Source organism: Ochotona curzoniae, unplaced genomic scaffold, assembly GCF_017591425.1.
Source record: "Ochotona curzoniae isolate NIBS_2020 unplaced genomic scaffold, NIBS_Ocur_1.0 scaffold_4937, whole genome shotgun sequence".
Classification (NCBI taxonomy): Eukaryota; Metazoa; Chordata; class Mammalia; order Lagomorpha; family Ochotonidae; genus Ochotona; species Ochotona curzoniae.
In genome coordinates this window covers 2,282,398-2,298,618 of record NW_024467126.1, presented here as the reverse complement: position 1 = coordinate 2,298,618, position 16,221 = coordinate 2,282,398, and the positions used below count along the sequence as shown (strand labels likewise).

At 58.2% G+C, this 16,221-nt stretch overlaps 1 protein-coding gene across 2 annotated transcripts; it reads right to left on the bottom strand.

Annotated features, from left to right (window-relative positions):
- Positions 1-128: 128 nt before the first annotated feature.
- Positions 129-15,102, bottom strand: DPP3 (dipeptidyl peptidase 3). Of its 2 annotated transcripts, XM_040970889.1 has the most exons (18): positions 15,052-15,102; positions 13,849-14,123; positions 12,005-12,094; positions 11,149-11,286; positions 10,744-10,818; positions 10,431-10,524; positions 9,202-9,332; positions 8,938-9,068; positions 8,807-8,865; positions 7,967-8,161; positions 7,745-7,857; positions 7,462-7,554; positions 6,366-6,428; positions 6,147-6,271; positions 5,944-6,064; positions 4,910-5,089; positions 3,174-3,336; positions 129-653 (listed from the first exon to the last, which is right to left on the bottom strand). In XM_040970889.1, exons 2-18 carry the CDS (start codon positions 14,116-14,118, stop codon positions 481-483), a joined length of 2,214 nt encoding a protein of 737 aa, XP_040826823.1. In that variant the 5' UTR covers positions 14,119-14,123; positions 15,052-15,102; the 3' UTR covers positions 129-480. The 2 variants fall into 2 exon arrangements, with proteins under 2 accessions (XP_040826823.1, XP_040826824.1); XM_040970890.1 differs by lacking the exon at positions 12,005-12,094 and having other exon boundaries at positions 15,052-15,081.
- Between the last annotated feature and the right edge of the window lie 1,119 nt (positions 15,103-16,221).

Below are 16,221 nucleotides of genomic sequence, written 5' to 3'. Positions count from 1 at the left end.
ACTGGGAGCACATGCCAAGGCAGGTGAATAGGGGCTGAAGATGACCAATCCCCAATTCCTTTCTCCCCTGGCCCGGATCCCACTCCCCTTGCCGGGAATCACACACACTGCAGAGATGGTGGTGGGGGTCGTTTCTAACCTTTATTTTCTGGTTATAAAAGTTTAACACAGGGAGGGCGCTGAATGTGAACTCAGGGCTGTGCATCAGGAAAGCCCTGTGGGATCCAGACCCGTTAGCTGGGAAACAGGGAGGAGCCGTCCTGGGGTTCCACACTCCGCCCCATGGCAGCATGGACAGCAATGATACGACAGACTTGGTGGAGGGGAAGTGCTTGGCAAACCGTAAAAAGATGTGTGTGGTCTGTGTCCCCACCCTTGGTGGGGGTAGCACCAGCAGGCTGAGCCCTGCCCAGCCCCTGGCACGCACACACCACCTGCAGCCTTCTGAGGGGTTGGGGCTCCAGCTGCACACCATTCCCCTCAAGCCTGGCAGGATGGGGCCTCACTGGGGCCCTTCCAGAATCGGGCATCGGCAGCGGCCAGCTGAGTGAGGATCGCCTCCAGCTGGGGTCCGTCCTCTGGGAAGCGCTCGGAGAAGGAGCGGATGAGGCCGGCGGCCGAAGCCTCGTACTCCAGCAGCTGCACCTCAGAACCTGCGGGAGCAGATGGCAGGGGGAGGAGAGGTTGGAGCTCAACGGCAGAGCAGGGGTGAACAGGGAGCGGAGTCCACTAGTGGCCACCATGACTGCGTGGGAGCCGCCGCTCTCAGCAGCCAAGCCCTGGGCTCCAGGCTCAGGGCCTTAACTCCGTCCTCACAGTGCTACAGCAAGGAGTTTGTTGAATGAATGGCTGCTGGAGCTGACCTTGTGGTGCAGCACGTTAGGCTGCCGGCACTGGTTCGGGTCCTGGCTGCTCAGTTTCCCATCCAGCTCTCCTGCTCAAGCGCCCCCAGCAGGAGAAGGCAGCAAGTACTTGGGTTCCGTCACCCATGTGGGAGACGCAGACCTCACCCAAATGTGGGGGGAAGATCTGTTTCTCCTGTTTTTCTGCCTCTGAAACAAATCTGTTTTTAAAAGATTTATTTTGTTTTTATTGGAAATTCACATATTACAGAGAAGAAGATCTTCCATCGATGATTCACTCCCCAAGCGGCCTCAATGGCCAGAGCTGAGCTGATCTGAAGCCAGGAGCCAGAAGTCTCTTCCAGGTCTCCCACACGGGTGCAGGGTCCCAAAACTTTGGGCTGTCCTCAAATATAAGAAGAGCTCCCGGCTTCGGATTGGCTCAGCACCGGCGTTGTGGTCGCTTGGGGAGTGAATCATCAGACGGAAGATCTTCCTCTCTGTTTCTCCTTCTCTCTGTATATCTGACTTTGTAATGAAAACAAAATAAATCTTAAAAAACAAACAAAAAAACCCAAAAGCCCTGCTACCTGTTTGCTTTCCTGCCTTCACTTCAGAAAAGCTTATGCCAGATGCCATGTCAGTCAACACAGAGACAGCCTCCTGTTCAGTTCAGCAGCTGCTTCCTTTCTGGATTATTCTAAGGCTCAGTTTATCTCTAGAGGGGAAGGCTTGCTATGGGTTTACTGAGCACAGCACTAACATGTTGCCTGGGGGTGTGGCAGGTGCCACATCTGCTCCCCACATCGTCACCTCCGACCAAGTTTATTCACCTTTGAAATGGACCTAATGCGGGGAGCCACTGCAGGCTCGTGCTAATCACGGCCCCCAACACTCCCCAACACACTGCTGCTGCTGTTCCTTCAAACGGTGCCCTGGGCTCTTGGCATCCTAAGCTATATGGGAACTAAAAGCAAGTCCGACGGCCCCAGTTCAAGTCCTGGCTCTGCAAATTGTGAAAGTGAAGCCCACAGCCCTGCCTCCCCAAGCCGCCAGCAGTTCGTCGACAGGAAGTGTTAACCGGGCGCACAGCACACAGGGGTCCTGATGAGTTAGCTGCATGTCATTGCCATATCATCACCATCACTCCTGCCTCTGAGGAGCCAACCTGTCCTTCAGTGCTGCTCCAGCCCCCACTGCCTCCCTCAGACACTTCCAGAAGCTCTCAGTGGCAGCCACTGTCTCTTCCTGTCAGGCATGGGGGACGTCTGGGCTCCATGCGGGCTGCTGGAGGTTGCTTGGCGAGATCATCTGATCTAGTTCTGCCCAGGTACACACAGGTGGGACTTGAAATTCCCTACGTCTAGAGTGCCTCGTTTCCCAGTTGAAAATTCTGTGGGGCCCAAGAATGGTGTCACAGATACCCCACGGCCTGGGGTTCCCCCATCCCCACCCCCGCTCCAGGTGTTCAAGGCTCTGTCTCATTCTTTGGGCTGTCATGCTTTGCTTGTGCAATGATTTGTTGCCATATCTTGTCGTCCCTGACAGGCCATGAAATATCTGCAAGGAGGTCCTGGGTCCTCTTCTCTGCTCAGCCCCCAGTGGGTCATGCAGGCAGGGCATGCAGGCAGGGCAGGACCTGGTAAAGCCAGCTGGCAAGCCCCCGGGGCAACTGCTGTGCGAGCAGGGTCCATGTTGTCATGGAGACACACCAGCAATAGGAGCAGCATGATGAATGTGCCAAGAAAATGACCGTGAAGGGCTACGCTGCTGGCGGCTGAGGGGTCAGGAGCACACCTCAAGGGCCATGCCTCTTGGCAGGACCTGGAATGGCGAGCAGCCGACATGCAGACCTGCAGGGAGACAGGCGGGTCCGAGGGAGCCGCTGGCTCCAACCTGTCACAGGAGGCGAGTGAGCTCAGTGGACCACGTGGATGGAAGGTCCATCGGGTCCAATAGCATGCGGACAGGGTCAGAATGTCCCGGAAACGGAATGGTCATTTGGGAAGGCAGGAGGAAGATGGGACCACTGATTCAAGTTCATCCCTGGGTTCCGCTGGGCCTGCTGAGTCCCAGCTTGTGGCCTGACCTGACCTTGTGCGTGGGCACTTGCTGGGCCTCAGCGTCCGGATCCAGCCCCAGCAGCCCAGCAGGCTCCGTGTGCGCTTGTGCGTGTGTGTGTGTGTAGGCGGCGGAGGCCTCGGCTTGAGGTCTGGCGCGGGAAGGCCCCACAGCACAGGAGGGCGGCCGGCAGGGGGCGCCCCAGGCAGTGTCTCCGGAGCCCCAGGTGCCCTCCCTGTGCCCTCACCCAAGGGCCCCGGGCTTCTCTACCTTCCAGGCGGGTGTTGGGCTGAACAATGAGCTTGCGGGCCTCCTTGCGCAGGAGCACCGTGTCCCGGAGGGTGAGGAAGCACTCGGGAGGCTCATCGGTGACCGCGGCGTAGCCCTCGTACAGGGCTCTTCCGCCCGCCACGTCCCCCGTGGACTTCAACACCTAGGGCAGGGAGAGAGAGCCGGTGTCTGGGAGCCTAGGCTAGAACTCAGGAGCTCCGCCCGCGATGGTGTTAAGGGCTGGCTAAGTCATGGGAGCCCCTCCCCTGGGAACAGAACTGAGGCCTTTCCGAGGAGCCCCAAACACGAATACTCCCAGCCTCTGCCAGTTTGGATAATGTGAGGTAGGCCGAGAGCGCGGCTGCATTTGGGATTCCTGGCCGAGGCTTCCTGGCTGGCTGTGCGGTTGGCTTTTTCCAGGGGCTGATCCAGGAAAACGACCCCCTAAACGCCCATTTTCTTTCAAATCATTGCCAAGACTGTGGCATGGAATGGCCTCTCCGGCACGGAGACCCAGCTCCCAGAAGCTGCCAGGAAGCTCCATGCCAACTGGACATCAGCTGCTCAAGGCTGGCAGGAGCTGGAATTTGATCCCTCTGTCGAACCACTGATTGTTGTTATTAATAAAGTGTTGGGGGGAAGGGAGGGCATTGTGGTGGTATAGCCAGCTACTCCTCCGCCTGTGGTGCTGACATCCCATATGGGTGCTAATTCAAGTCCTGGCTGCTCCACTTCTGACCAGCTCCCTTCTAATAGCTTGGGAAAGCACCAGAGATGGGTCGAGGCCTGTTGCGTCTCTTAACCCATGTGGGAGACTGGGAAGAAATTCCTGGCTACGGGGTTTGGACCAGCCCAGATCTGGCCATTGCAGCCGTTTGCAGAATGAACCAGCAGATGGAAGATCTCTTTGTCTCTCCCTCTCTCTCACTCTGTAACTCTGACTTTCAAATAAAATAAATCTTTAGGGGGAAAAAAAAACCCCAAAAGTTTGTGGAATAATTTTAGATCTAGAGAAAGGTGGAAAGGTAGCAGCCCAGCCCAGCTTCCCGTTGCTAACTTACACAACTCTTACTCCTCAGCCATGGCTGTCAGATGCCAGGGGTTTTCACCTTCTGGGATCCAATCCATCACACTGTTTTGCAGTGACTGGCTTATAATTTCTAACTTTATTTTACTTTAATGGCCAGAACACATGATCATTTATGAAAAAATGGCAAATTTGGTAAGTCACACGCAGGAGGCCAAGGCAGGCAAGCGTTTCTTTGTGTGACTTAGTGTGTAGATTAGAGGCCAGGCCCGGCAGAGGCTCAGACCATGTGCCCACCCACTGGGCTCCCTCCCTATGCTGTTCCCTTTCGTCTTCGTGAAGTGAGACAGATCTAAGCCATCGACAGGTGGGGGCCCAGAGAGGCGACAACTGCTTCTGGCTGGTTCCTTCTTGATATTTCATGCCAGCTCCAGTAACACCTCCTCCACGAAGCCTCCTCCACGAGCTCGGGTGGCCCTGCACCCTGTTCCCCTCCAGGCACACCCGCCCGTCATGTGGTTGCATTGGCTGTCTCCAGCTGGCACGCTTTTCCCCGCTGTGATGGGCCTTAGCCTGCCATTCCCCAACACGGGCTGTGAGACGTGTGGAATGGATGAAGGAACTGACCCGGGAGGCCACAAGGCTGTGTTAACAGGGTTGGAGGGGGGAATACAGACATGGGGGGGGCAGTCCAAGGGGACCCACTTACCTGCAGCCTCCGCAGGAACCGTTCTAGGGCGGGCCTGCCCACCGACCGGATCTTGTTCCGGTCCAGGCGCACCCGGGCATCCGGGCGTCCATCGGCACCTGTGGTGGGGGTGACGGTAACGAGGCCCTCGCCGGCCTCCAGCAGGACCCTCAGGATCACAAAGCGGGCCTGCATGTGGGCCTGTAGGGCGGATACGGGGACAGGGGAGTTCACATGGCCACCCCGTCTTTGGGCACCCTGCCAGCCCTTTCCTGCCTGCCTCCTTCCAAAGTTGCCCAGAGTGGCCGACGGTAAGGCCCCACCCCATGCTATGTCACTCATCCTGCTTCCTGCTGTCCCACCCTGGGGGGCCCCTCTCTGCCAGCACCCCGCGTGCTTTCTCCTGCCCAGTCTTGTGGGTGCTCCTCAAGAATGATGCCACTGGGCACCGCCAGCCCCCATTGACCAACAGAGGCCCAGAGGGGAGAAGGGACTAGCTCAGGGTCACACAGCTGGGAAAAGCAGAGCCAGGCCCCAGACCCAGCTTCCCAGACAAACATGAGTGCATCTGACGATATCACAATGCTTCTTCAAGCCACACTGATGTGTGTTTATAGAAAAAGAATCTCTCTTGCTTTCCCTCTTTGCAGGACGCACATGGGAACTGGGCAGCCCAGCTGGTGGGCTCAGGGGCTGTATGCAAGCTGTTCTGCTGCTCACCAGGAACTTTCTGGAACCATACCACTCGCCAAACACCTGAAGCTTCCCTACAGTTGGTCCTGGTACCAGTTAATTCCCTGGAGTGTACTTAGTGTATGCACAGCACAAAATGGGCTGCTGGTGGGGGGAGAAAAATTATGCCCTCTGACACCCCTACATGTCAGGGAGGGAGGGAGAAGACCCACTTCACAGACAAGGGACACTGAGGCAGACTCACGATAGTGATGGGATTTGGCCTGGCATACTTTGGTGCCCAGGATTTGGCCCAGTTCACCTACGGGCAACCCTGGGGTCCCATCCTCACACCCAGCCTCCCCTTTGCCTGGCCCCTGCACCTGTCGCCAGTTGGAGGCCTCAGGGGTATAGAACTCCAGAGCCAGCAGCCCGGCCCGAACCATGTTGAGCCAGTTCACATAGATCACGTCTTCCGCATCAGCTCCCTTGAAGCCAAAGATCCTGGAATGACAGTGACAGGAGGGTCAGAGGAGAAGCCGATGGCGGAGTAGTGGGCGTGCACCTCCCAGCCCACTGCTCCTACTCCAGCACTTGAGGGTTGAGGCAGAGGTAGAGGCCCACGCTCTCGGCCCGGCACTCTTCGTAGCTTGAGGCGATGTTGCTGAACTTGCTGTCCCAGGTCTCGCCGCTGCGGTACCAGCTCTGGATCTGGGAGAAGAGCCCCGGGGAAACCGGCTTAGGGGCGGGGTGGTTCTGCCAACCCCTCCCGTACCCGCCTCCCCTGCATGCTGGCTGCTCTCACCCGCTCCCCGGTCTCCGGATTGACCACTGTCTCCTGGTCAAAGTTCAGTGCTCCTTTCTCATCCTGCAGGAAGGTCAGGCACACAGAGTTGAGTGAGGGACAGCGGGGTAGCGGGGGGTCCCATCCCAGTCCCGGAACTGAGAAGTGACTCGGGACGGTGAGGCTGGCAAGCCCAGGGCCTGGGACGCCACGGCCTTCTCTGAGCCTGCCAGCTCCCTACTTACAGCACAGAAAGGAATACGGAAGGGCACACTAGGAGGGGCCCCTGGTCACAGACAGACCTACACTTGGGTGGATGTTGGGCACAGCAGTGAAGACATGTCTAGGCACCCACATCCCAAACTCCGAGTGTCTGGTTCAAGTCCCCGCTCTGCCTCCAAGTCCAGCACCCCCCCAGTGTGCACACCAGGGGCAGCAGGTGACGGCTTAAACACTGCCACCCATATGGAGACTCGGACGGTGTTTCAGGCTCCTGGCTTTGGCCTGGCCCAGCCCTGGCTGTTGCAGACATTTGTACATCAGATGGTGGAAGACTTTCCCCCATCTCTCAATAATAAATCAGAACCCACAAGTACCACAGTGTCTCTTAACGGGAACAGCCATGCGCCAAGTACCTGGCGTGGGCCAGGAACCCCATCAACACAAGAGCCAACCTGGGCCTAATGCGGATAACATACACGGCAGGGAGGTCACCAGCTGGACAAGGCACCCACCAGGCTGTTGTCAGCAGGAAGGGGCAGCTCTGAGAAGCAGCTTCCCACCGCCATGATACCCAGAAATTCCGGGCCAGGGAAGCAGCACCATGAGGACAAAGTGCCGCAGCCTCAGCACAGGGCACATGCGTAACTCAGCCCAGTCTCTGCCAGAGGCTATGCCCACCCAGACCCTGAGCACTGGCTCTGCCTCAAGGAATGGGGGCAGCAGCTGCGGCCCCCAGAACCCCCCATACACCAGTGGGCTCATCAGAGCTCTCTCCCTGCTGGCAGGGTCATTTCCTCACCACCCCAGAGCCCGCAGAGGGCTGGGGCCACTACACCCCAGGTGGAGGCAGAGGGAGCCCATACCTCCAGTACCACCACTGTTGGAGCCTTCTCACCTGCACGAAGAGCTTGCCACTGCCATGGCCCAGCAGCTCGTGCAGCCCGACCTGCACGTCAAAGGAGGGCCCCTTCCAGCGGATGTAGAGGTCCTGTCGGGACAAGTCAGGGGACCCCTCTCTGTCTGCTGTCCGCCCAGGCTGACCACAGGGCTGGCCATGGCGCACAGTCTCCCCGCCGCAGTGGCATAACCCAGTGGCCCAGCCAGGACGGAAGCTGCACTCTCCCCTTGGCAGTTCTTGAGCCAGAACTCTGAGGCCTGGCCCTGCGCAGCCTGCCCACCTTGTCGTCCTCTTCCAGAAAGGTGAGTTTTTCCCGCTGCGTGGTGTAGGCCACGGCCAGCACATTTCCCAGTGACACGTTCTTGAAGCCTTCAGTCTGCCTCAGGTCATCGTCTGGGGGTCAGGGAGAAGGGGCAAAGGTCACAGATAAAACAGAGGGCTGGGAGGGGCACGGAGCAGGGGATGCGTGGGGGAGGGGAAGACACGGAGGAAGGAAGCTCACAGTTGGGGATGTTGATGCCGGCGGGGATCCCCGAGCCCGCGAAGGTGAGGACGTCCAGGGAGGTGAAGTCGGGGGTGAGGAACTTGTCCTTCTCGAAGGCGGGTGGCCAGGGCAGCTCCTTCAGCAGCTGCTCCGCGCTGGCCACCAGCCGCTCAAACTTGGCACTCATGGCTTTGTTCACCATAGCCACGAAGCCTGTGGGGACGGCAGAAGCCATGGAGGGGGCATCAGGCCTGGTCCCACCCCTGCCATGCATGTGTGCCATGCCTCCTGGGCACAGCTGCCCCGTCGGGGACAGCAGGAATCCTGCCGCGTTGGGCCCTGGGCAGGAGAGCTCGCAGGTGGGTGGCCTGGCCTACTCTTCCTCGGGCCCCTGGGGGATGCTCCTCCCAGGTTCGCTCCTGGGATGGATGACTGTTCATGTCAATCACTCTTCCAGCCTCCAAATGCAGCAGCCTGTGTTCATCGCCTCCCATCTGGCCAAAGCTAAGGGCACTCAGCCCGAGGTCACACACCTAGGGAGCCAGGCCAGCCTTGGGAACTTTCGCAACAGTCTGCCTGGAGCCTGGGCCCTGCACCTGCTGGCTGTGGCCCAGGTCCCACTCAGGGCTGTCATGCGTGGATCCAAATACTGCTAGCATGGGGATATCTGAACAACGGTCAGCTTTGCGTCACTGCGTCTGGGACACAGCACATAAGGTTAATATTTACCACAGCTGCTACTGTTACTATGCTCATTGGCTGGTAGGAGGAAGGAGAGCCCTGGATCGGGGGTGGGTAGCCTGAACTTGGACCAGGGAAAAGAGACGCTGTCCCCAACCTGCGTGCAGCAGAAGTTACCTTCAAACTCTCCCCGGGAACCGAAGGGGTCACGATAGCTCTCGATGAACCCGATGTAACTAGAGAGGGGAGAGAACTCGGATGCAGCAGGGGTGGACAGGAGGGGCTGGGGCTAGAGGCCGGGACCTCACCTCTCCACGATGGGGGCCTTGTCCTGGATCCAGAAGCGGGAGCCCCGCTTGTGGGCCTCGATGGAGCCCTGCGTGAAGCTCTCCATGTACTGGGCCAGCATCTGCTCCTGCTGGGTGTTGGCTGCGTATGCCTGGCAAAGTGGGAGGAGGGAAGTCCTGTCAGTCAGCTGCAGGCCTCCTGGGCTGCTCCAGGATCGGGGAGAGGGGTCCCCCCGACACACACATAAAGCCCCCCCAAGCCCCCACAGCTGCAGCCAACACTACCTTGGCATTCTCCAGCTGCTCTACCACCTTCTGGAGGATGGGGCTGTAGTCACCCCGGGTCACCCGGAAATGGCTGCCCCGGAACTCATAGCTCTTCAGCTTGGAGGCCACATCCGAGTCGGGAGAAGGCTCTGGGGGAAAGGCCGGCAGGAGGTACCTCAGCAGGCTTCCGACCCCAGCCTGCAGGTTCTAAGATCGTCAGTGGCTCCCCAGCACACTGAGGGGTGAGGATAAAATGGCCAGGTGACACGCTTGGTTCCAGGTGCTTTATAGGATTAGCTTGTCAATGCCCACCCCAACTCTCCATTTTATAGATGGGGACTCTGAGGCACAAGAGGGCACGTGGGCCACAGGAGGCCAGCCAGGATTGAAACCGAGAGGAACAGATTGTATCTTAAAAGACGGTCGCGGGGCATAGTTTGTTAAGCTTCTGCCTGTAGAGCCAACACCCCACATGGGCACTGGTTTAAGTTCCCATCCAGCTCTGGGGAAGTAGTGGAGGAGGACCCCAGTGCTTAGGCCCTGCACCCACGTGGCAGACGCCCAAGGCACTCCAGCCTCCCAGCTTCAGACCAGCTCAGGGCCGGCTGTTGTGGCCATCTGAGAAGTGAACCAGCAGATGGAAAGATCTGTCTCTCCCTAACTTTGCCTTTCAAAAAAATAAGTCAATCTTACACAAGCAAACAGACCAAAAAAAAAAAAAAAAAAAGACAGCCACTTCCCTGGTGAAACTGGAACTGGGGAGCTTGGGCGTGGCTGTGAGCCCAGGAGGGCAGAGGCCACACGACACCAACACGCCATCATACCCCGTGTACCGTATTTGCTTTGTGGATTTTAAAGTTATTTGTGACACAGATGGGGTAAAATGAGAGTGTTTACACCTGCTTCACTTCCTAAGCGCCTGTCATGGCCGAGCCAGCTGGGGCCAATCTCTAATGTCCTTGGACACTCCTGTCCCACTGGCCTCACGGCACAATGTCCCTCCTAGAAGGAAGGGCTGACCTCGTCCCTTGCCACCTGGCTCCAGGGTGGACTTGAGACCAGGTGGGGACCAACAAAGCGTGCTCCTCGCCTGCCTGTGGGGAAGGAAACAGAAAAACCAGAAGCAGTGGCAGGCCCCAGGCATGGAGACCTGGGAGAGCAGGGCCCTCGTCCAGTGGGAGCAGCGGGGCTGGGGGCTCAGGAGTGGAGGGGCGAGGGCCCCGTGGGAGTCCAGGGCCGCAGCTGACCTGCGCTCAGCACCGACGCCAGCCGCACCTCGTAGTGGGGCTTCCCGTCCTCGTCAAGTTCCTTGAAGAGCCGCGTGTTGTAGGCACTGAGGTTCTGGAAGAGTTGGGGGCCAGTGAGGACCAGAGGGGGGATGGCACACTGAGGGGGAGAGAGGTCAGCCTGGGGAAAAGCGCCTCCCGCCCCCCACTGACTTGGCGTGGGCAGCAGTGGGCAGGCCGGGCCAGCTCTCCCACTCTGCTCCACGGGCCAACGGTTGGGTCCCAGGTGAGCCCAGGAACGGGTGCTGGGGTGGGGGTGGGGCAGGACTCCCACCTGCGAGTCCAGGAAGTCTTGGGCCAGTTTGGCGTCCTCCATGGTACAGTCCCCGGAAAAGTAGGTGGTGATTCCCTGTCAGGGAGCAGGGAGAGGCTGGAGGTGGCAGGAGGGGCTGGCAAAGCCCTCTGAGGGCTTCCTGTACCTCTTCTCGGCAGCCTCAGGACACAGGAAGCCAGCGACCAGTCCCCTGCCCCTCCCCAGTATCCTGGGATGTCAGCTTCAGAAGGGGCCAGGAGACACTGTGTCTGTCCTGATTCCCATTTCACAGGGACACGACTGAGGCCAGCTGGGCAGAGTGGCTGGGCCTTGACAAGCATAAGGTAGGGCCTGCTGCCTACCCCTGCCTCCAGCCCTGAGGCCCTGGGAGGATGCCTTCTCCCGCCCACGCACTTGGTACCTCACCTCCTTCCCCAGCCCTAGGTGCCGAAGCCTTGGTGCCAAAGAGAACATGAGCTCGCCGCAGGTCTGCCACAGGCCCCTGACTTCTTCAGGGTGCTGCTGGGCCGCCTTGCTTCCCAGGATCACCCGCTCCAGCTTCTCCTGCAGGGGAAGGAGGCTGTTGGTGGGGGCAGCACCGCACAAACTCACCCTCCAGAGCATCCCTCCCAGCTCCACGTCCAAAGACTCCAGCCACCCTCCCAACCCAACCCTGGGGTCTCCACGGAAGATCCCAGGCCAGGTGCTCCACGGTGGCGTTCAGGCATTGACCTCGGGTTCCATGGTGAGGGGCTGCGGGGCAGGGACTTCATCTGACTCTGGTCTGGAAGTGGGGCCTTTGGGAGGTGACTAGGGTTGCAGAAGGCCAGCAGGGTGACCCTGAGAAGGGACAGGTCTCATCCCATCATGCCCTGTGCCACCTCAGCAAGAAGGCCACCCCTAGATGCAGGTCCTCAACCCTGAGCCAGAACCATGAGCCAAAGCAGACCTATATTCTTCACTGAGTCACACAGCCTCAAGTATTTCATTATAGCAACAAGGATGGACCGATACACCTTCGTTCCTCCCCACTCCACCCCTTGAAGATGAGGAGGTTCCACTCTCCCAGACACCCCAGCTTCCCACGGCCACATTCCGCCCTGATCCGAGCCCTGGGTCAGCACCATCCCAGGTGCTTGTTCATCCACAAGGAGCCTGCCCACACTCAGTGTCATGGTGTGCTGGTGGCTGGCACCCCCTAACTCTGGGCTCCCTCTGCCATCCTTACCCCCACTCCACCAGGCCCCTTCTCCCTGTCCTCCTCAACTTCCCCTCACCTTACCTTGGGCAGGTTGGGAACAAACTTGGTGTCGCCAAAAGATTTGTAGTTGCCCATGTTGGAGAAGACGCCCGCTGCATAGACCAGGAATGCCTGAGAGAGGAGACAGGCATCAGAGACAGGAAGTACAGCCCGCTTCTCCCACCCCAGGCCTCAAAGACCAGAGCTGAGTGGATCCAGAACTGTGAGCCAGGAGCCCCTTCTAGGTCTCCCAGGTTGGAGCAGGGGCCCAAGAACCTGAGCCAACCTCTGCTGCTTTCCCAGGCCATAAGCAGGAAACTGGATCAGAAGTGGAGCAGCCATGCCCTAATCAACTATGTAAAGATCATCAAAATAAAAGAAAAAAAGAAAAGAAAAAAGAAGTGAAGCAGCCAGGACTTGAACTGGCACCCACACGGGATGCTGGTAACACAAGTGGAGGCTTAGCTTGCTATGCCACGGTGCCAGCCTCTAATCCTCCTATTTCACACACAGGAAAGCAGGGTCACATTCTTGAAGATTCTTGGTAGGACAGACTAACCCGGTAAAGGCTTTTAGAGGATGATGTAATAGAATCGGGCAACAGTAAATGCAAAACCTTGGGCCAAACATTCTGTTCTACAGGCAGACCCCTTCAAGCCCTGTCAGGAGAAGACAGGCGAGCTCTGGACGTCCAGGAATGAAGAGATGGTGACACAGTCAATCAAAAAGAATGAAGTGGAGTCCTATGGACCCTCCGTGAATTCTCCAAGCCATAGCATTTAGTGAGAACGCAGGATGCAGAACACGGACGGCCCTCGTTCTCTCAGCCAAAGTACGATCAGGAACTGCCCCTCGGGGTGAGCGTGTCTCTCACACACACACACACACACACGCACACACACGGCCACAGCAGCCTTGCCGGGGTCCTTGGGACTAGCAGCAGGAAAGAGGAGATGTTGTGCTTTGTCTGGTGTCTTTCCGCCACTGAGAACCCATGTAGTGCTTGTATGCTGGATCCAAATTAAACACATGGCACAGGCAGGACCTTCTGCCCACAGCCAGGCCACGTGCAAACGACCCAGTCCAGAACTCACACCTGCCGAGCCCTTTGCCATCATTAGGGCAGCCGCATCTGTTGTAAGGGGGTGAGCTCAATGCTCAGGCCCAGACAGCCCATATGGAAGTGCTACAGGGGCCAGAGTTGTGTAGTGGATAAAGCTACAGCCGACAACATCAACATCCCTCATGGGCACCGGCTCAAGTCCTTAGCAGCTCCACTTCCGCTTCTGACCCCTGTGGTCATTTGGGGAGTGAACCAGTAGATGCAAGATCTCTCGTTGTCTTTCCTTCTCTCTCTCCGTTAAGTCTGCCTTTCAAATAAGTAAAATAAACTATTAAAAAAAGAAAGAAAAAAAAAATTTATTACAGGGGCCAGTATCACGGTTAGCAGGCTAAGCCAGCCTCCTCCTGTTGTACCAGCATCCCATGTGGGCTCCAGCTGGAGTCCTGGCTGCTCCACCTCCCATCCAGCTCCCTGCTTATAGCCCGGGAAGGCTGCAGAGCAGGATGGCCTAAGTCCTTGGGGCTCCACACCAATGCGGGAGAGACCCGTGACTGGCTGGCTGGCTGACTCCTGGTTTTAGATCAGCTCAGCTGTTACATCCATTTGGGGAGTGAACCATCACATGAAAGATCTTTCTGTCTCTCCTTCTCTTTCAATCTGCCTTCCCAATAAAAGGAAATACATCTTAAGAAGAATTTATTCCAAAGGAAAACACTGAGGTTTTAGGTGGGAGGGTCCTAAATGTGTAACGTTTCGTTGAATCCTCCGAGCTGCTCCATGAGAGAGCAAGCCGTATTCCTGTATCCCATCCGACAGAACTGACCTGATACTCCTCCTCGCTGAGGCCCTCGGCCAAGGCGTGCTGCTGCAGCTGCTCAGGGTCCTGGGCTCGGAAGAGGCGGCTGAGCAGGGCGTAGATGTAGGGGGCTTCGGGGGAGGTCTGTAACAACACGGCCAGGCCCCCGTACCAGGCAGCCCGTGACAGGTGGTGAGCGTAGAGGCGCTCCGTGGACGAGAGCAGGCGAAAGGCCTCACGGCAGTCCAGGCTAGACACGCCGATGTCATTGGGCAGGATGTACTGGGTGTCCGCCATGGGCCCTGCCGAAAGCCAACCACAGTGGTCATCACAGCCTCACGCCACGCACATGCCCACACTGGTTCCAAGCCCTGGCCATCTCCTCTCAGCCTTCCACGCCCACAGGAGGCAAAGACTGGGGTGCCTGCTCAGCGCACAAGCTGATTTCAGATGGCGGGCTGGACCCAAGGAAACAGCAAGTGCCCAGTGTTGGGGGGACCCAAAAAGCTTAGGGGTCGGACTCACAGCCTGGGCCCCCATCCTCGGTCCCCTTCAACCCTCTCAGGCCCCCAGACTGCCAGCAGGTAACCCCACTTGCAAGCGTGACTCAGCCTAACTTCTACAACTTAACTCAAGTGCTTCATGTTTTGCACTTCCTGATCTCCTCTGTGGAAAAAAAAAAAAAAGAAGCGGGGGTGGAACCTGCATGATAATAACCAGCCCCCAGTGTGTGTGTGTGTGGGGGGGGTATTTATAAATGAGATGAGTCACCCAGCAGGAGCACTTCCTTCCAGGCTTCCTCCTGGCTCCAGGGGTCTGACCCGTTCTCCTCCCTCTACCCTATGAGCGGCCAGGGAGGTCACGGAAGTCCATGGCTGGAGGAGAAACCCAGTTTACAGCTAGGGAAACTGAGGTTGGACGAAGCCAGAAAACAACCGGGAGGTTTCCAGGCTCCGTTAGACCGTCTCACAACCCACGCTATTCTCCACACCCCCTTCCCTGCCCGGGAACAAGCGTCCGTCCTCCCCATGGGACATCTCCAAGCCTCCACACAAGAGCAGGATCCCACAGGTTCCAAAAGGGGTGCTGCTTGGAGCGCCCTTGGCCCTGACGCCTGGATGCATCTGGAAAGAGTACTGGCGGGTGAGCAGAAAGAGAATGACCCAGCTTCGCCCTGACCCCCTGGGGATGATACACCTTGACCCTGAAACCCGGGCCGCCGCACCTCACCTGCAGCAGCAGCTCCGTTCCCAAACTCACTTCCTGCTTCCGGCTCCCCCATTCATTGGGGCGCCGCAAGCCCCGCCCCCATCGGCCAATGGTGTGGCTCCGAGTCCTAGAAAAGCGTCAGCTTCAGCCAATAGACGTGCCGGGGCGAGCTCCTCCTCCCGCCCCGCCCCCGGCCGGGCCGACTCCCGCCCCCCAGGGGCTACGCGGCGGGGCGCTGATTGGGCCCCGAGTTCTCGGCCTTTTGTCCACGGGTGAGTCTCGCGTTGGGACCGAAAAGACCTTCGTGCCCTGCCTGGGGGCGGCCTGGGCCAGTCGGACTTGGCTGGCTAGTTACAGACTGACTGACTGGATGACTAGCTGGCTGGCTGGTCTGCTGGCTGACTTGATTGACTGGCTGGTCTGCTGGCTGACTGGCTGACTGACAAAGCCAGCGTTGCAGCCAACATGGAGCTCGCGGGACCTGTCCACCCCCATGGCTCTGACCCCGCGGGCCTGTGGGTGACACCCTAGCTCTCCGTGCCTGGGGTCTCCAGTCAGGGACATGGAGGAACACACCCTGCTCCTCAGCTCCTCACCATTCCTCACCACGGACCTGCCTTGAGCCTGGCGGCCACTCAACATTTCACAGCCTCAGGTCCCCTGCGCTTCACGGGGAGGACAGGAAGAGCCTGGCTGGTTTCCTAGCTCTCCAAGTACCTGTCAGACCAGGGCGCCTCTGTGCCCCTCTGAGAGGCAGCCTGGATCAGACCGAGTTTCTACCAGATCCCGGACTGGATGAGGATGGCCTGTGGAGGTGTCAGGGGCCAGAGGGGAAGTCTCAGAGTTGGGTCATGTCACCTGGATTCAGGTGGCTGCGACCTCGCGTCAGTTGTCAGCCAGAAAACCGAGCTATAAAGTGAATCCATTGTCAGGTTCGATGGCTCAACTGGCTAATCCTCTATCTGCAAGCACCAGCATCCCATATGGGTACCAGTTCGTGTCCTGGCTGCTCTATTTCCCATCCAGCAACCTGTTTACAACGTGGAAAAGTGGTGGAGGATGGGCCCAGCATGGTAGCCTAGTGGTTAAAGTCCTTGCCTTGTATAGAGATCTTTCTGTCTCTCCGCTCTGTATGTCTGACTTTCCACTAAAAGTAAATAAATAGGGCCCAGCACGGTGGTCCACCGGCTA